Here is a 21,100-nt window from a genome sequence, read left to right on the forward strand (position 1 = left end):
GAAAAAATATCTGAAGAAAAAAACTTCAAAGTTTATCTTGAGAGTCAAATCTTGGATCTCTACATGCAAAACTAATAGTTTAAGCTCTAAGCTATAGAATTACCACATGGAGATAAATGGTTTTTCTATACTTATAAGCTAACAAATAGTACCAGTGACTTTATAATCATATATTATGCTGTGAATAAAGCAGTAATATGAAGATTAGCTTTCTGAGTGTGGTGAAGCTATAGTACATAGTGTGTATAATACACATATATGCAGTAGATATGTATAAGCCAGGACACAGCTCTGCCATCAGCCTGCTGTCTAGCCCGGTAAGTCAATGGGGAGAGGGGTGTGCGCAGAGCACAGGGGGTGTTACAGAGCATTGCTCAGAATATTCAGCCCTGCCTCTGAGTGCCCAAATTGTTCATTTACATATAAATAAAAACACTGATATCTCTGCAGCTATTTATTATACATAATTAGCATGATGAGCCCTACCAGGCAGTATGTATGGTCTAATAGGGTTAATCCTGGTGACAGAGCCTCTTTAAAGGGGTTGTCCCATTTCACTAAGTTGCTTTCTATCTGTTTAGTCCAATAATGGCCCCTTCCTCTCCCTATTCATAAATTTTGTTTCCTTTATAGCTCATTATCAGGGGTTATGAGTCTGACCACAGCTGCGATACCCTAGTGGTGGCCGCACTTGCGCGGTGTCTCTGTTACTCTTTTCTTGCCCATACTGGCCGGGACCACAGAAGCATGAGCGGCATCTCCCAACTTGGCTGCTCTTGGGCATGTACATTAGCCTAGGAAATGTTCGCCAAAGCAATGCAGAGCACAAGCAACTGCTGTAGATGCTGCACGACATCCATATATAAATTTTTCGCTAAATTTATAGTTCTACATGTCTTTGATAAAAAAAAAATGTTTGGGCAAAAAAAAATGGTTTGGGTAAAAGTTATAGCATTTACAAACTATGGTACAAAAATGTGAATTTCCGCTTTTTGAAACGGCTCTGATTTTCTGAGCACCTGTCATGTTTCCTGAGGTTCTACAATGCCCAAACAGTAGAAAAACCCCACAAATGACCCCATTTCGGAAAGTAGACACCCTAAGGTATTCGCTGATGGGCATAGTGAGTTCATAGAACTTTTTATTTTTTGTCACAAGTTAGCGGAAAATGATGATGATTTATTTTATTTTTTTTTTCCTTACAAAGTCTCATATTCCACTAACTTGCGACAAAAAATAAAAAATTCTAGGAACTCACCATGCCCCTCACAGAATACCTTGGGGTGTCTTCTTTCCAAAATGGGGTCACTTGTGGGGTAGTTATACTGCCCTGGCAATTTAGGGGCCCAAATGTGTGAGAAGAACTTTGCAATCAAAATGTGTAAGAAATGACCGGTGAAATCCAAAAGGTGCACTTTTGAATATGCGCCCCTTTGCCCACCTTGGCAGCAAAAAAGTGTCACACATGTGGTATCGCCGTACTCAGGAGAAGTTGGGGAATGTGTTTTGGGGGTGTCATTTTACATATACCCATGCTGGGTGAGAGAAATATCTTGGCAAAAGACAACTTTTCCCATTTTTTTATACAAAGTTGGCATTTGACCAAGATATTTTTCTCACCCAGCATGGGTATATGTAAAATGACACCCCAAAACACATTCCCCAACTTCTCCTGAGTACGGCGATACCAGATGTGTCACACTTTTTTGCTGCCAAGGTGGGCAAAGGGGCACATATTCCAAAGTGCACCTTTCGGATTTTGCAGGGCATTTTTTACACATTTTGATTGCAAGGTACTTCTCACACATTTGGGCCCCTAAATTGCCAGGGCAGTATAACTACGCCACAAGTGACCCCATTTTGGAAAGAAGACACCCTAAGGTATTCCGTGAGGGGCACTGCGAGTTCCTAGAATTTTTTTTTTTTTGTCACAAGTTAGCGGAAAATGATGATGTTTTTTTTTTTTTTTTTTTTCTTACAAAGTCTCATATTACACTAACTTGCGACAAAAAATAAAAAATTCTAGGAACTCGCCATGCCCCTCACAGAACACCTTGGGGTGTCTTCTTTCCAAAATGGGGTCACTTGTGGGGTAGTTATACTGCCCTGGCAATTTAGGGGCCCATATGTGTGAGAAGTACTTTGCAATCAAAATGTGTAAAAAATGGCCTGCAAAATCCGAAAGGTGCACTTTGGAATATGTGCCCCTTTGCCCACCTTGGCAGCAAAAAAGTGTGACACATCTGGTATCGCCGTACTCAGGAGAAGTTGGGGAATGTGTTTTGGGGTGTCATTTTACATATACCCATGCTGGGTGAGAGAAATATGTTGGCAAAAGACAACTTTTCCCATTTTTTTATACAAAGTTGGCATTTGACCAAGATATTTATCTCACCCAGCATGGGTATATGTAAAATGACACCCCAAAACACATTCCCCAACTTCTTCTGAGTACGGCGATACCAGATGTGTCACACTTTTTTGCAGCCTAGATGCGCAAAGGGGCCCAAATTCCTTTTAGGAGGGCATTTTTAGACATTTGGATCCCAGACTTCTTCTCACGCTTTAGGGCCCCTAAAAAGCCAGGGCAGTATAAATACCCCACATGTGACCCCACTTTGGAAAGAAGACACCCCAAGGTATCCAATGAGGGGCCTGGCAAGTTCATAGAATTTTTTTTTTTTTCGCATAAGTTAGCGGAAATTGATTTTTTTTTGTTTTTTCTCACAAAGTCTCACTTTCCGCTAACTTAGGACAAAAATTTCAATCTTTCATGGACTCAATATGCCCCTCAGCAAATACCTTGGGGTGTCTTCTTTCCAAAATGGGGTCAGTTGTGGGGTGTTTGTACTGCCCTGGCATTTGAGGGTCTCCGCAATCATTACATGTATGGCCAGCATTAGGAGTTTCTGCTATTCTCCTTATATTGAGCATACAGGTAATGAGATTTTTTTTTCCGTTCAGCCTCTGGGCTGAAAGAAAAAAAATGAACGGCACAGATTTCTTCATTCGCATCGATCAATGTGGATGAAAAAATCTCTGCCAAAAAAAAAAAAAAATGGAGGGGAAAGGCGTCTGCCAGGACATAGGAGCTCCGCCCTACATCCATACCCACTAAGCTCGTATGCCCTGGCAAACCAGATTTCTCCATTCGCATCAATCGATGTGGATGAATAAATCATTGCCGGGATTTTTTATATATATATATATATATATATATACAGACGTGGACAAAATTGTTGGTACCCTTTGGTCAATGAAAGAAAAAGTCACAATGGTCACAGAAATAACTTTAATCTGACAAAAGTAATAATAAATTAAAATTCTATAAATGTTAACCAATGAAAGTCAGACATTGTTTTTCAACCATGCTTCAACAGAATTATGTAAAAAAATAAACTCATGAAACAGGCATGGACAAAAATGATGGTACCCCTAACTTAATATTTTGTTGCGCAACCTTTTGAGGCAATCACTGCAATCAAACGCTTCCTGTAACTGTCAATGAGACATCTGCACCTCTCAGCAGGTATTTTGGCCCACTCCTCATGAGCAAACTGCTCCAGTTGTGTCCGGTTTGAAGGGTGCCTTTTCCAGACTGCATGTTTCAGCTCCTTCCAAAGATGCTCAATAGGATTGAGGTCAGGGCTCATAGAAGGCCACTTTAGAATAGTCCAATTTTTTCCTCTTAGCCATTCTTGGGTGTTTTTAGCGGTGTGTTTTGGGTCATTGTCCTGTTGCAAGACCCATGACCTGCGACTGAGACCAAGCTTTCTGACACTGGCTAGTACATTTCTCTCTAGAATTCCTTGATAGTCTTGAGATTTCATTGTACCCTGCACAGATTCAAGACACCCTGTGCCAGACGCAGCAAAGCAGCCCCAGAACATAACAGAGCCTCCTCCATGTTTCACAGTAGGGACAGTGTTCTTTTCTTGATATGCTTCATTTTTTCGTCTGTGAACATACAGCTGATGTGCCTTGGCAAAAACTTCGATTTTTGTCTCATCTGTCCACAGGACATTCTCCCAGAAGCTTTGTGGCTTGTCAACATGTAGTTTGGCATATTCCAGTCTTGCTTTTTTATGATTCGTTTTCAACAATGGTGTCCTCCTTGGTCGTCTCCCATGTAGTCCACTTTGGCTCAAACAACGACGGATGGTGCGATCTGACACTGATGTTCCTTGAGCATGAAGTTCACCTTGAATCTCTTTAGAAGTCTTTCTAGGCTCTTTTGTTACCATTCGGATTATCCGTCTCTTAGATTTGTCATCAATTTTCCTCCTGCGGCCACGTCCAGGGAGGTTGGCTACAGTCCCATGGATCTTAAACTTATGAATAATATGTGCAACTGTACTCACAGGAACATCTAGTTGCTTGGAGATGGTCTTATAGCCTTTACCTTTAACATGCTTGTCTATAATTTTCTTTCTGATCTCTTGAGACAGCTCTTTCCTTTGCTTCCTCTGGTCCATGTCGAGTGTGGTACACACCATATCACCAAACAACACAGTGATTACCTGGAGCCATATATATAGGCCCAATGGCTGATTACAAGGTTGTAGACACCTGTGATGCTAATTAGTGGACACACCTTGAATTAACATGTCCCTTTGGTCACATTATGTTCTGTGTTTTCTAGGGGTACCATCATTTTTGTCCATGCCTGTTTCATGAGTTTATTTTTTTACATAATTCTGTTGAAGCATGGTTGAAAAACAATGTCTGACTTTCATTGGTTAACATTTATAGAATTTTAATTTATTATTACTTTTGTCAGATTAAAGTTATTTCTGTGACCATTGTGACTTTTTCTTTCATTGACCAAAGGGTACCAACAATTTTGTCCACGTCTGTATATATATATATATATATACACATACAAAGTGCTTGCCAAAGCATAGGAACGCCGCCTCCTCCTCAGCTCGTATGCCTCGGCAAACGTATCTGTCACTGCAGAGGAGAAAATCCCGTCTTGCAGCGCCGCATACACCGACTTGCGTGTAATCTGACAGCAGCGCAATGCTTCTGTCAGAATGCACATCGGTGCTGCAGCTAGTAGATCGGTTGGTCCACCTGGAAGGTAAAAAGACAAAAAAAAAAAAAAATGAAAAAAGCAGGCCACAACGCAATAATTTTATTAACTTTGGAACAGAACATGTAACTTTAACTTTTGGAACTAAACATTAACCTGTTTGCTTACCTGTTTTTTTTTTTTGTTTTTTTTTTTGTTTTTTTACCTTTATAGAACAAACCTCTCCTTCCCCATGGGTCAATGTGCAAAGCGCAAATCGCCCAAAGATGTGGCGAAGTGCGTTATGCACTTTGTCCCATGTGAAAGGAGACGTTTGCAGCAGCTGTGAGTGAATGGGCCCTAATAGCCCTGTGTGCCTATCCTGGTGAGATGTGATCCCTATGCTAGGTGTACCTGTGTGTGGTACTTTCGGAAACACTCCCCTAAGCATAGGGCAGGGTGGTCGGGACAGTCAGGACAGAAATAGCCTTATTCCACTCCTGCTACAGACACGACATTTTTTTCGGGGTGGAGGTCGGTTTGAGGTACCAGCAACGACACTGGGGAAGTGTCGCTCGTGTAGACGGCTAACTACACTGGTGGATGGGGCCACGGAACCTCCTGGATACAGGAGGTTCGCGATGATCTCTTCCTGAAATTTGAGGAAGGATCCAGTTCTCCCAGCCTTACTGTAGAGAACAAAACTATTGTACAGAGCCAATTGAATTAAATATACAGACACCTTCTTATACCAGCGTCTGGTGCGTCGGGAAACTAAATACGGAGCCAACATCTGGTCATTGAAGTCGACCCCTCCCATGTGGAGGTTATAGTCGTGGACTGAGAGGGGCTTTTCAATGACACGGGTTGCTCGCTCAATTTGTATTGTCGTGTCTGCGTGAATGGAGGAGAGCATGTAAACGTCACGCTTGTCTCTCCATTTCACCGCGAGCAGTTCTTCGTTACACAGTGCGGCCCTCTGCCCCCTTGCAAGACGGGTGGTAACGAGCCGTTGGGGGAAGCCCGCGCGACTAGTATGTATACTAGTCTCACCACGTAATCCGACAGCACCAGCCCCACTCTGCTGCTCTTGAAGCGGATCCTGCGCAACCTGCGGTCTAGCGACACGGGGCCGGGTACGCCTGGTGCTATCAGGGACCTCAGCCTCCTCGTCCGAACTTTGGGTCAGAGAGCCACTGCTTTCTACAGGTTCGTATTCTGACCCGCTGGATTCATCAGATGAGGGTTCCCACTCCTCATCCGACTGGGTCAGAAGCCTGTAGGCCTCTTCAGAAGAATACCCCCTGTTAGACATGTGGGCAACTAAATTTCGGGGTATTCCCTGAGACTACCCAAGAAAAAAAAAAGCAAGCCTGTCTTACAAATGGGAGGCTAGCGAAGTACCGGAGGCCGCTGCGGTTGATAAAAAATATCAAAACTGATTTTTTTATCGCCGCAGTGCGTGTAAAGTGAATGTGCAGCGATCAAAAAAAATAAAAATTTTTTGTCACTGCGGTGGGGCGGGCGTGGGTGTACGCACGTGTGGGCGACCGATCAGGCCTGATCGGGCAAACACTGCGTTTTGGGTGGAGGGCGAACTAAAGTGACACTAGTACAATTATAGATCTGACCGTGATCAGTTTTGATCACTTCCAGATACTATAAAAGTACAAATGCTGATTAGCGATACGCTAATCAGCGAATAACGGACTGCGGTGCGGTGGGCTGGGCGCTAACTGATCGCTAACTACCTAACCAAGGGACCTAAACTATACCTAAAACCTAACGGTCAATAACAGTGAAAAAAAAAAGTGACAGTTTGCACTGATCACTTTTTTCCTTTCACTAGTGATTGACAGGGGGGGATAAAAGGGGTGATCAAAGGGTTAATTGGGGTGATCTGGGGGCCAAATGTGGTGTGGTGGGTACTCACAGTAATGATGTGCTCCTCTGCTCCTCTGCTGGAACCAACCGACCAAAAGAAGGAGCAGAGGAGCACAGCAGCCATATAACCCCATCATATTTACTAATATGTGGGGTTATATGGCTGCTGATTGGTTTTTTTAAAAATCAGCAGCCTGCCAGCCAATGATCGTGGCCGGCAGGCTGCTGACGAAATACTCTTCTGCGAAATGCCGGCCCGCGATGCGCATGCGCGGGCCGGCTGTGACGTAATCTCGCGTCTCGCGAGAGGACGCGCCGATGCGTCCAGGAGGAACTAATCAACCACCTCCCGGACGCATCGGTGCGTACAGCGGTCGGGAGGTGGTTAAAGGGAACCGATCATGATGAAAATGCTATAAGCTGAAGGCAGCATGTTATAGAGCAGGAGGAGATGAACAGAGTGATACCGTATTTTTTGCCCTATAAGATGCACCGGCCCATAAGACGCACCTAGGTTTTTGGGGAGGAAAATAAGAAAAAAAATATTTTTAACCAAAAGGTGTGCTTTTGGTGGGTTTGGAACTAATGGTGGCCTGTGGATGACAGACACTGTTATGGGGGGATCTGTGGATGACAGACACTGTTATGGGGGGATCTGTGGATGACGGACACTTATGGGGGGATCTATGGATGACGGACACTGTTATGGGGGATCTGTGGATGACGGACACTGTTATGGGGGGGATCTGTGGATGACGGACACTGGTATGGGGGGATCTGTGGCTTGCATTGTTACAGGGGGATCTGTGGCTTGCATTGTTACAGGGGGATCTGTGGCTTGCATTGTTACAGGGGGATCTGTGGCTGGCACTGTTACAGGGGGGATCTGTGGCTGGCACTTACAGGGGGGATGTGTGGATGGCACTGTTACAGGGGGAATCTGTGGATGGCACTGTTACAGGGGGGATCTGTGGGTGGCACTGTTACAGGGGGGATCTGTGGGTGGCACTGTTACAGGGGGGGATCTGTGGGTGGCACTGTTATATATGTGCCATCCACAGACCCCCCAACCCATAACAGTGCCATCCACAGACCCCCCCAGCCCTTAACTGTGCCATCCACAGACCGCCCCAGCCCTTAACTGTGCCATCCACAGATGTCCCCCATAAAAATGTCATCCACAGATTCCCCCCGCCGCTCCAGTATACTAATATAATGTCTTATTCAATTAAAAGTTATTAAACATGCCCCCCAACTCCTAATAGTACCGTACATCCTAACCGCTTCAGTACAACCCAGACAGGCAGGCCGGGCGTCACTTGCCTGCTTCATTCATAAAGTAGACGGCGCAGGCACATGACATCAGGGAGTTACGCTGCCGCCCGCTAGGCCTGCCTGCATTCTACTGAAGCGGTTAGGATGTAAGGTACTATTAGGAGTGAGGGGGCATGTTTAAGAACTATTAATTGAATAAGACATTTTATATTAGTATACCGGATCATTGGGAGCGGGACTATAGTACACTGACAGCACCGCCCCGCCGCTATTGCCGGCCCCCACTCCTCCTCCCAGTCCCTCCCCCCGCTCTCGCATACCGTACATCGCAGCCAGCGATGTAAAACTGCCAGCATTCGCCCCGTAAGATGCAGGGGCATTTTTCCCCCATTTTGGGGGGAGAAAAAGTGCGTCTTATGGGGCGAAAAATACGGTATATAGTTTTATGGGATAAAATTCTGTATAACTTGTATTTCATTCATTTAAACTCCTGCTCATTCAGTCAAGCAGGCGGTCCTATCAGTGATTGACAGCTATCTCTGTATACACAGTCATAGAGGGGAGGCTGTCAATCACTGATAGGACCGTCTCCTGGACTTCAAAGCCTAGAATGAATTTCAAATTTTACTGAATATTTTCCCAGAAAAATATATATCAATCTACTCAGCTGATTATGCTCTAAAACCAGGATTGGGGGTAGGGAACAGACCGAAGTGTGTACTGTATGCAGCAGTCCGTATCCTCCTGAGTGATAGGAGGCTGCTGTCTATTACTTTCTATGGAGCCTCTGCTTGTAGCAGGGCTCCATAGAAATACAGTTACATTTCCGTAAACTCCAATCCTAATGCATTGCAGTCTATAAGACAAGCAATCTGATCATTGCTTGTTATATTTCCCTATAGCAACTATAAAAAAGTGTAAAAACAAATAAATGTTATTAAAAAAAATTATATAACCATCCTTTTCCCAAAATGTAATAAAAAAAACAGTTAAAAATAAATAATTACACATCATGAGTATCGCCACATGCGAAAAAGGGCATGCTATTAAAATATAAAAATATTTCTCCAATATGGAAAATGGTTATACGGAAAAAAGTAAAAATGGCCATTTCCACGATTTTTGGTCGCTCTGCCTCCCGCAAACAATTAAATAAAAATGTATTTAAAAAAGTCGCACACACCACAAAATGGTATTAATGAAAAGTATAGATTGCCCCACAAAACATGAGCCCTCACACAGCTCTGTATGCATAACTACAAAAAAGTTATAGGCGTCAGAATATGGCAACCTAAAAACATTTTTTCAAGGTTTTTATTTTTTTCAGCATAAAAGTGCAAAAAAAATATATATATGTGGTATCGCCGTAATTGTACTGACCTAGCGAATGAAACTTACAGCTCAATTTTTACACAAAAAAACTAACAAACTGTGGTTTATTTGATATAATTCCACCACATTTTTTTTCCTGCTTTCCACCAAGTTTTATGCACCCATATATGGTGGCATTACAAAGTGCATCTTGTCCTGGCAAAAAAAAAATCTCTCATACAGCTGGTTATGTGAATGGAAAATTAAAAAAGTTATGGCTTTGGGGTGGCTAAGATTAAAAAAATTATAAAATTTCCCAGTCATTAAAGGGTTAAAACTGCTGTATATTTGATAAGGAAGCCACCAGATATGTTAGAAAGAAAAATAAAGGCTTGTTCCAGCATATTCTAAGTATGTCATGAATCCCAGCCAGTCTTTACAGTTTATAATAATGTTCAGGGACTGTATCAATAGAGCTATGAGACAATACACAAATTATTTTCTCAGGCTAATACTTCTATAACGAACAAAAGCATATGAATTGTTGTTTACAAATGTATTATTTATCTACAAAAAAACATGGAACTGCATACACACTTGAGAGAGGGGAATCAATGTATAAGCCATGTAAGATAGCGGAGGGAGAGCAGACTTACAGTGAGATAAGTTGGTTTGCAGATCTGTGAAGAGGCAGTGAATCTGGCAAGTCTCCTCATCAGCTACTCCAGAACACGCCCACACATCCTCCTGCTGGACCATGCCTAACCACAGTGGACTAGTGAGACCCCTAGTGGTCATACCTTTGCAGCTTATGTTTGGTTGGATGCAAAAAATAATTTCAATAAAGTGATTTACAGATCTGATAATTAGACCTCTCCTAAGAAATAAAAATACATCATTGTATTGTACAGTGACTCTTTCAAGACAACAGAAAACAAAATAGCCCTCAGACATCTGTAATAAGATGAAGATACTGTAAATTAGTGCCCCCCCCCCTTCCTTACTATAGTGGTGCCCATGTACTCTTTAATAAAATAAAAAAGGACTACTTATAGTACTCTTTGTCATATGTTTCAAAATCCAAGCTCTTTTTTTTTCTTGTCAATTAGTAGGTGCATGAGAGTCAGACAACCCACCAGTAAGCTACAGGTCTACCTATTGTTTGGTAGTGATTTTCTCTAGCTATGTGATTCAAAAGACAAATACACAGTAAACCTAAAAGTCTCTTTTCTAGGGCTCAATAAAATGTACATTTTCTTTAAAGACTGATAGGAGTTTTGAACCCCTGCATGCAAGGCAAGTGTCTAAACCACTAAGCAAACCAAAAGATGTTCTTTATCTATGTGATGGAGCATATTAAACATACAATAAATCTAAAAGTCAATGCGACACTGATTAGTGAGAAGAGAGAAGTCAGACATCAGGGTCACACATCACTTGAATTTGTCTCTTTTCTAGGGCTCAATAAAATGTCAATTTTTTTTAAAGACTGAAAGGGGTTTTGAACTCAAGATCACTGCATGCAAGGCAAGCATCTAAACCACTGAGCTACAGCTTCAGGCAGCAAACTGAAGGATTTTCTTCATATAACTCATTCTCACTTTGACTCTGACCTATGAAGACGATAGATGTCAGAGTCAAATATCAAAGTCAGGGTAAGGTGTCAGTGTCAGGTGTCACACTGGCATTATTCTGACACTTGACAATGATATCTGACCATGTACTAAATGTCTGTCCACCGACGGTCCCCATCCAACCTGACAGGGCTTGAGGCTGTAATCACTGCCAAAGATGCCTCAACTACGTAACGAATAAAGGGTCTGAGTACTTATGTTAATACAAAATTTTAGTTCTACCTATTCAGTAAATTAGCTAAACTTTTGTACATTCTGTTTTCACTTTCTCATTAGGCAGTATTGAGTGCAGAATAGGTTTTTTTAATGTTAGCACAAGGCCGCAATACAACAAAACGTGAAAAATGTGAAAAGGTCTGAAGACCTTCTGAATGCATTGTATTTGGATTCCCACAATGCAATGCTGCATGAGAGCTGATACACCACATGGCAGCTAGCAGAATTCTGAATGCAGATTGGGATGTGATTGGAGGATAAGACATGATCAATATTGAAAAAATTAATAATAAATATTATAATCCTTACCACATTCCTGATGCCCACCCAGCTGCACTCCACTGCGGTCTGATTAATCACTTTTGCTTTAAGAATCGGTGCTAAAGGTTTTGTACCCTTGGTGGTAAAGTGCTCAAATGCCACAGAGCTCTCGCCATAAGACGATTTTGCCCAAGCAGAAATCTCATATTCCGTTTGTGCCGTCAGATTAGTCACTAAGACAAAAACAACAAACATGAAATATTAATAAAAACACAGAACCTTATAGAAAAATTTTACCAGTGGAAATAATATGCTGTCTACTGCTAAAATGATTTCTTTAACATATAGTCAGTACTGATTCTGAGTTACATCCTGTATTATGCTCCAGAGCTGTACTTACCGTTCTGCTGCTGGAGTCACTGTGCAGATACATCTTATCACTTATCCTGTACTGATTCTGAGTTACATCCTTTATTATAGTCCAGAGCTGTACTCACTATTCTGCTGGTGGAGTCACTGTGTACATACATGACTTATCCTCAACTGATCTCAGTTACATCCTGTATTATACTCAAGAGCTGTATTCATTATTCTGTTAATGGAGTAACTATGTACATACATTACTTATGCTGTACAGATACTGTGTTACATCCTGTATTATATTCCAGAGCTGCACTCACTATTCTGTTATAAAGTCTCTGCGTATACACATTACTTATCTTTTACTGAGCCTGAGTTACATTCTGTATTATACTCCATTGTATCCATTATTCTGCTGGTTAAGTCACCATATACAGTTGTGTTCAAAATAATAGCAGTGTGTTTAAAAAAGTGAATAAAGCTGCACTCACAAGGATTCTCACAATGTGTGCGTCTTCAGGAAAGCCATTATAAATTATTGTGTAGGCTCGAACATGTTTTTTATTGGCTTCTGTTACAGTCAGAAATCCTATATGTATGATACATGTATGTTACATGTTTCTGAAACCAATAAAGAGAATTTAAGGCCTCTTTCACACTTGCGTTGTCCGGATCCGGCGTGTACTCCACTTGCCGGAATTACACGCCGGATCCAGAAAAACACAAGTGAACTGAAAGCATTTGAAGACGGATCCGTCTTCAAAATGCTTTCAGTGTTACTGTGGCAGCCAGGACGCTATTAAAGTCCTGGTTGCCATAGTAGTAGTGGGGAGCGGGGGAGCGGTATACTTACAGTCTGTGCGGCTCCCGGGGCGCTCCAGAATGACGTCAGAGCGACCCATGCGCATGGATGACGTGCCATGCGATCACGTCATTCATGCGCCTGGGGCGCCCTGACGTCACTCTGGAGCGCCCCGGGAGCCACACGGACGGTAAGTATACTGCTCCCCCGCTCCCCACTACACTTTACCATGGCTGCCAGGACTTTAGCGTCCCGACAGCCATGGTAACCATTCAGAAAAAGCTAAACGTCGGATCCGGCAATGCGCCGAAACGACGTTTAGCTTAAGGCCGGATCCGGATCAATGCCTTTCAATGGGCATTAATTCCGGATCCGACCTTGCGGCAAGTCTTCAGGATTTTTGGCCGGAGCAAAAAGAGCAGCATGATGCGGTATTTTCTCCGGCCAAAAAACGTTCCGGTCCGGAACTGAAGACATCCTGATGCATCCTGAACGGATTTCACTCCATTCAGAATGCATTAGGATAAAACTGATCAGGATTCTTCCGGCATAGAGCCCCGACGACGGAACTCTATGCCGGAAGAAAAGAACGCAGATGTGAAAGAGCCCTAAACAAAACATTTTTTGAATAAAGCTCAAAATCCTTCTAATAGCTTTTATTTCCATACACACAAATGCATTGGGAACACTACACATTCTATTCCAAATCAAAACATGAAGAAAAATATATCAAATTTGTGTTGTTCCTCTAAAAATTTTTTGAAGAAAAGTGAATATTAGACTGTTCACAAAAATAGCAGTGTTTGTATTCTACTTTACAAACTCAAACATTCACTATATAAACTGAAAAATGTTTGAAGATTTTGCTTTCCTTTGAATCAATGAACTAATATTTAGTTGTATAACCGCTGTTTCTGAGAACTAGTGTACAAACATGTGTGTTGCATGGAGTCAACCAACTTCTGGCCCCTGTGAACAGGTATTCCAGCCCAGGATGATTGGACTACATTCCACAATTCTTCTCTATTTCTTGGTTTTGCCTCAGAAACTGCATTTTTGATGTCACCCACAAGTTTTCTATTGGATTAAGATCCGGGGATTGGGCTCGCCACTCCATAACGTCAATCTTGTTGGTCTGTAACCAAGATGTTGCATGTTTACTGGTGTGTTTGGGGTCGTTGTCTTGTTGGAACATGCATTTTAAGGGCATTTCCTCTTCAGCATAAGGCAGCATGACCTCAAGCATTCTGAAGTATTCAAACTGATCCATGATCCCTGGTATGCGATAAATAGGCCCAACACCGTAGTATGAGAAACATCCCCATATCATGATGCTTGCGCCACCATGCTTCACTGTCTTCACAGGGTACTGTGGCTTGAATTCAGTGTTTGGGGGTCGTCTGACAAACTGCCTCCGGCCACTAGACCCAAAAAACGAGATTTTTGTGAACTCACCTTGTAAAATCTCTTTCTCGCTTTATTCATTGGGGGACACAGGACCATGGGTATAGCTTGCTGCTGCCACTAGGAGGCGACACTAGGCTGAAAGCTGTTTGCTCCTCCCCTGCAGGCTATACCCCCTCCAGCCTGGAGAGAGCATATCAGTTTGTGCTTCAGCAGTAGGAGAAACATACCGAAACAAAACAGGAAGACCACAGTCCAACAAAACAACCGAACCTGACCTCAGTCCCAACCGGTAACTTGGACTACTGGTCTCAGTAGAAACCAACAACAATGGGTGGGTGCTGTGTCCCCCAATGAATAAAGCGAGAAAGAGATTTTACAAGGTGAGTTCACAAAAATCTCGTTTTCTCGCTCATATCATTGGGGGACACAGGACCATGGGACGTCCTAAAGCAGTCCCCAGGGTGGGAAAACCGCTGACTCCACCTCCACAGTCGAGCCACTACACTGCGGCCTGTAAGATCCTACGGCCAAGAGCAGCATCCGCCGATGCGAAAGAATGCACCTTGTAAAACTTGGTGAAGGTGTGCAACGAAGACCAAGTCGCTGCCTTACACAGTTGAGACGCCGAAGCGTGGTGAAAGTGTGCCCAAGAAGCCCCGACCGCCCTGGTCGAGTGAGCCGTGATACCAGGTGGAGGAACCCTGCCCTTGGAGCGGTAGGCCTCGTGGATGGCCAATCTAATCCACCGAGCAATCGCCACCTTGGATGCCGCCAAACCTTTACGAGGACCCTCCGGAACCAGGAACAGGGAGTCCGCTCGCCTAAAGGAGGCCACCGCGGCCAGGTAGATCCGTAAGGCCCGCACCACATCCAAACGATGAAGCGCCACTTCCCTAGGATGGGAAGGCTTAGGGCAAAGCGAAGGGAGGACAATGTCCTCATTGACATGGAACGCCGACACCACCTTCGGCAGAAACGACGGCACCGTCCGGAGCACCACTTTATCCTGATGGAACACCAAGAAGGGTTCCTTGCACGACAGTGCCGCCAGTTCTGACACCCGACGTATGGACGTAATGGCAACTAGGAATGCGACCTTCCATGACAACCTGCGGAGGGAGACTTCTCGCAGGGGTTCAAACGGCTCGGACTGAAGTGCCACCAGCACCAAATTCAGATCCCAGGAATGCAACGGTGGCCGATATGGAACCGCGGTGTGCGCAACACCCTGCATGAAAGTCTTAACCGGGCCCAGCACCGCCAGCGTACGCTGGAAAAATATGGAAAGGGCCGAAACCTGTCCTTTCAACGAACTCAGGGCCAGACCCAGCTCCAAACCTGCCTGAAGAAAGGCCAACACCGTAGGGAGGGAAAACCTCCTAGAGGGGAGGTCCCTGTCCTCACAGAATTTTAGGAACGACTTCCATGTACGATAGTAGATTTTCGCGGAGGAGGGCTTCCGAGCCCTAATCATCGTGCGAACGACCGCATCCGAGAAACCCCTCTTCTTCAGCAGGAAGGTTTCAATAACCACGCCGTCAAACGCAGCGTATGTAAACCCTGGTGGAAGACTGGGCCCTGTGAGAGCAGGTCGGGCCTGAGTGGAAGAGGCCAGGGCGCGTCCCCCAGGAGCAGAACGAGCTCCGAGTACCAAGCTCGGCGCGGCCAGTCTGGGGCAATCAGGAGCGTTTGAACACCCTCCATCCTGATTCTGCGAAGAATCCGCGGTAGGAGCGGCAGCGGCGGGAACACGTACAGAAAACTGAAGTCGTCCCACGGTGCCACGAGTGCGTCTACGTCGTAGGCCATCGGATCCCTTGCGCGAGACAGGAAGCACGGGAGTTTGTGGTTCAACCGAGATGCCATTAGGTCCACTTCCGGGCGACCCCACCGGAGACAAAGGTCCTCGAACACCTCCGGGTGGAGAGCCCACTCCCCCGAGTCCACCGTCGTGCGGCTGAGGAAATCCGCCGTCCAATTGTCCACTCCCGGGATGAAGATCGCCGATACCACTGGGACATGGGCTTCCGCCCACTGCAGAATCCTCGCGGCCTCGTCCATCACCGCTCCGCTGCGCGTCCCCCCCTGGTGATTGATGTAGGCAACCGCTGTGGCGTTGTCCGACTGTATCCTGACCGGACGGCCCCGCAAATCGGTGGTCCAATGGCAAAGGGAGAGGTAGATGGCCCGGAGCTCCAGGATATTGATGGGCAGTTTGGACTCCGACAGAGACCAGACTCCTTGGGCTGTCCGAGTACCGAAGACCCCTCCCCAACCACGGAGGCTGGCGTCGGTCGTAATCACCGTCCATGACACCGGCAGGAACGACTTCCCTGACGACAGGTGGTCCGGAACCAACCACCAGGCGAGAGCCTCGCGAACAGGCTGAGACAGCGAGATCCTGAGGTCCAGTGAATCCCGGGACTTGTCCCAGGAGGACAGGATGAGCCGCTGAAACTCCCTGGTGTGGAACTGGGCGAACGGTACCGCCTCGAATGAGGCCACCATCAGCCCCAGAACTCGCATGCAGTTGCGAATCGATACCTTGCGACGCCGGGTGAGCAGAACCACTGCATTCTGAATGCCCGATCTCTTGTCCAGAGGGAGACGCACCACGGCCGCCTCGGAATCCAGAGTCATACCCAGGAACCTGATCCGAGTGGTCGGAGACAGGCATGACTTCCTTCGGTTGAGAATCCAACCAAAGCGAGTGAGCGTGCTCATCGTAATCCGAAGGCTGTCTGCGCATTGCGACGCTGACGGGGCTTTGACTAAGATGTCGTCCAGGTATGGGAGAAGGGTAATGCCTCTGGACCGCAGAATCCCCAGAAGGGGTGCCAGAACCTTCGTGAACACCCGCGGGGCAGTCGCCAGACCGAATGGCAGAGCGACGAACTGGAAGTGATCCGACTGGATGGCAAATCGGAGGAAACATTGGTGCGTGGTAGCGATAGGTATGTGGAGATACGCATCTTGCACGTCCAAAGACGCCATGTGCTCCCCCTGCACCAATGAGGCCACAACGGAACGAAGAGATTCCATTCTGAACCTCTGAACCCGTAAATAGCGGTTCAGAAGTTTGAGGTCCAGCACCGGTCTCACATCGCCCTCCTTCTTGGGGACCACGAACAGGTTGGAATAAAAACCTGTGAAACGCTCTTCCGGAGGCACCGGAGAAATCACCCCTCGCAGAAGTAGGGACTGGACGGCGTTCAAGAAAGCCGCGGCCCGGACAGGATCCCTGGGAGGCTGGGAAAGGAAGAAACGGTTGGGGGGAAGGGACCTGAATTCTATTTTGTAGCCCGAAGAAACCACCTCGAGCGCCCATGCGTCCGGAATGTGGGCGTGCCAAATGTCCTGGAACAGGAGAAGACGCCCCCCCACCTGAGCGGGTGGGGACAAACCTTCATGCGGAAGGCTGCTTACTTGGCGCTGTGCGAGGTTGCTGGGCACGTGGACGCCAGGCCTGCTGGGGCTTAAAGGACGGGCCTTTCCGCCGATCCTGGTTGGGTGGACCCGCCACGGAGGTGGGAACTGAACGGGTGCCCGAGAAACGGCGAAAGGACTGGAAGCGCGAAGACGCAGACCTGGACTGAAAGGGCCGCTTCGCTTTGGGTTGGGGCAGATGGGTGCTTTTTCCACCCGTAGCTTCTGAGATTATTACATCCAGTTTCGGCCCAAAAAGCCGAGCCCCAGAAAACGGAAGCTTTAAGAGAGAGCGTTTAGAGGAAGAATCAGCCTTCCAGGCCTTGAGCCATAACTCCCGGCGGACCGAAGTGGTGAGAGCTGAGGCACGGGCAACCATCGACCCAGCATCCAGTGCCGCTTCACAGATATATTTCCCCGCATGGGAAATTTGGAGCGCAGACAACTCGAGTTCAGCAGGTGGGAGGTTGGACAAAATGTCCTGGCTCAACCGGAGGGACCACTCCGAAACCGCCTTGGCTACCCAGGCGGATGCGAAAATCGGACGCAGTGCCGAACCGCTCGCCGTAAAGATTGACTTGGAGAGCGACTCTACGCGACGGTCCACCGGATCCTGGAGTGAAGAACCATCCGCTACCGGAATGGTCGTAGATTTCGCCAAGCGAGCCACCAGTGGGTCCACCTTCGGCGGGGAGGACCATTGGTCCACGGTCTCGCGTGGAAAGGGGTAGAGAAGGTCTAGACGTTTTGGGATAACAAAACGCAAACCCGGCTGGTCCCAAGCCTTGTTAACCACAATAGAAAAATCTTTGTGTAACGGGAACGCCTTGGGGGTCTGTTTCGCACGCAGAAACGACACCCCTTGTTGGCTAGTGGAGGGAAGGTCCTCCTGAACCCGGAAGGTGTCCCTTATCGCCGAAATCAGGCTATCCACCATGGAAGCAATCTGAGAAGAGTGCTCCAGGTCCATATCCGCATCCGAATCCCCAAGCTCGCCCTCAGACAGTGCGTCGCCTAACAGAGAGGACGCCTGTGACTGGGATCCAGGAGCAGGAGGGGATGCTGAGGCATCAGAGGAGGAACGGTTGCCTGCTCTGGGGCGCTTACTAGGAGGTCTGCCTCTGGTTTGCGTGCAATGCGGTTGCGCGGATTGCACCGGTGGCGATTTCTCCACTAAACGACCTAGCAATGAAAGGGTGGAATGGGAGATTTTAGAGAGGTCCTCCACTGCCCGTGACAGAGACCTAGCCCAGTCTGGTTCCCCCTGAACAGGACGATCTAAGGCTTCTGTGGGCTGCAGTGGTCTGGGGGGATTGCTCTGCGCAGGCTTCTGACAAGCCGAGCACAGTGATAGTGACTGGCCCCGAGGGAATTTAGCTGAACACACGGAACAGGCATAGTAAGTGGTCCTACAGGTTGTCTGAGGGGGGTCAGTGGCCGGGTCAGACATGGTCAGATCTCCTGCTGGACGGGGTATCTATCTCCTACCAGAACGGAGCGAGAGCCACGGTCCTGTGTCCACCACGCTGCGCCAGGAGGAAGAGGAAGTTTTAGCCGGGCGGGATAATAAGCCCCGCCCCCCTTAAGCCCGGGAGCGGCAGACTAATTGAAGTAGGGAATCTAGCGCCGCCCACCCCTGTGCACGTGACCGCAGCCGCGGCCAGCGTGCCTAATGTTCCCGATTAATATGTCCGCCTGCAGAGAGAGAGACAGTCCCCAATACCGGCCGTGCGGCTAACGAGGATCACGGCGCCCCGCCAATGGATCATCTGCCCTGTGCAAATCCAAGTGCCGGCTGCGATCGCACTGAAACCCAGTGCTGTGCGCGATGCAGCGGCGAGGAACGGAGGGAGACGGAGCGGACGGCAGTCAAGTCCGAGGCTGACAAGGTGCCGGCGGACGCGCACACGGGGGGGGAAGGGGGGCCCTGGTGCTGTGGGATGTCCGGCTCATCGGACGGACCTGGGCATGTTGTCACACCGAGAGTGGGAGCCTGGGGGAAAGTGACTGCTGACTGAGAGGGGGAGTCACTTACCTATCTTCATCTGTGGTCTTCACCCTCAGATGCATCACCAGCAGGGCCACCCTACGACCGCTGGCACCAGGCGACAGGGGTCCGGGCAGAAGAGAGGGTGGCCCTGTAGCTGGGGGGAAGCAGGGGAGCGAGGCTGCCCTGGTCCGCTTTTCCTTCTTGGGGTGGCAAGGCGGTAAACAAGGTACACCGGCCAGCCTCCCGGGGATGCAGGGACGCAAGCGACCCTGGATCCCCAACCGGATTCTGGAAAAATAAATAAAAATCATAATGCCACCCTGCAAGCAGGGAGGTCTGCCTCCTACGACACTAAGCTAAAAACTGATATGCTCTCTCCAGGCTGGAGGGGGTATAGCCTGCAGGGGAGGAGCAAACAGCTTTCAGCCTAGTGTCGCCTCCTAGTGGCAGCAGCAAGCTATAACCATGGTCCTGTGTCCCCCAATGATATGAGCGAGAAAGAACAATTTTACTTTCATCAGTCCACAAAATGTCTCTTTAGGCCAGTCAAAGTGCTCTTTGGCAAATTGTAACCTCTTCAGCACACGTCTTTTTCAGCAGTGGGACTTTGCGGGGGCTTCTTGCAGATAGCTTGGCTTCACATAGGCGTCTTCTAATTGTAACAGTACTCACAGGTAACTTTAGACCTTTGGTCTTCCTGGAGCTGATTGTTGGCGGAGTCCTTGCCATTTTGGCTATTCTTCTATCCATTCGAATGGTAGTTTTTCGCTTTCCTCCACGTCTCTCAGGTTTTGGTTGCCATTTTAAAGTATTTGTGATCATTTTAGCTGAACAGCCTAACATTTTCAGCACATTATTATATGTTTTCCCTTCTCCAATCAACTTTTTAATCAAGGTATGGTGTTCTTCTGAACAATGTCTGGAACAACCCTTTTTCCTCAGAATTTCAGAGAGAAATGCACTGTAACCAGCATGTACAACATTTGCTGCCTTCCTTCCTTAAATAAGGGCAATACTTGCCATCTGTTTTTCAAAGAATGAACGACCTCACTCATTGAACTCCACACTGCTATTATTTTGAACATGCCCCTTTCAATTATTGATTCAATTACACAGAATCAGAAGCATGCATGTCATGACTGTTGGGTTTCTATAACTCTACTACACCTGCTAGTAAATTATTTCCCATGTAGAAATATAATTTCTACCAAAAACAGTGATTGATCAGGTTAGTGATGTCTGACTGCTATTATTTTGAACACAACTGTATGTACAATACATTACTTAACCTGTATTGATCCTGAGTTACATTCTGTATTATACTCCAGAGCTGCACTCACTATTCTGCTGGTGGAGTCACTGTCTGCATACATTACATTATTTATCCTGTACTGATCCTGAGTTACATTCTGTATTATAAATCAGAGCAGCAGTCTCCATTCTGCAGGCTTTTTTAGCTGAAATTTCCCACTATTCCTAGCTTGTTCAGTGTTTGCACAGACATTGCTCTGGTGATCTGC

The 21,100-nt window shown here is 46.6% G+C and overlaps 1 protein-coding gene across 1 annotated transcript in view; it reads right to left on the reverse strand.

Annotated features, from left to right (window-relative positions):
• SORL1 (sortilin related receptor 1) overlaps window positions 1–21,100 on the reverse strand; it is a 101,311-nt gene that overhangs the window by 26,876 nt on the left and 53,335 nt on the right. Inside the window, exon 25 of the mRNA XM_044281795.1 lies at window positions 11,644–11,828. Within this exon, the coding sequence (XP_044137730.1) occupies window positions 11,644–11,828 (185 nt within the window). The remainder of the gene's footprint in view (window positions 1–11,643; window positions 11,829–21,100) is intronic.

Source organism: Bufo gargarizans, chromosome 2, assembly GCF_014858855.1.
Source record: "Bufo gargarizans isolate SCDJY-AF-19 chromosome 2, ASM1485885v1, whole genome shotgun sequence".
NCBI lineage: Eukaryota > Metazoa > Chordata > Amphibia > Anura > Bufonidae > Bufo > Bufo gargarizans.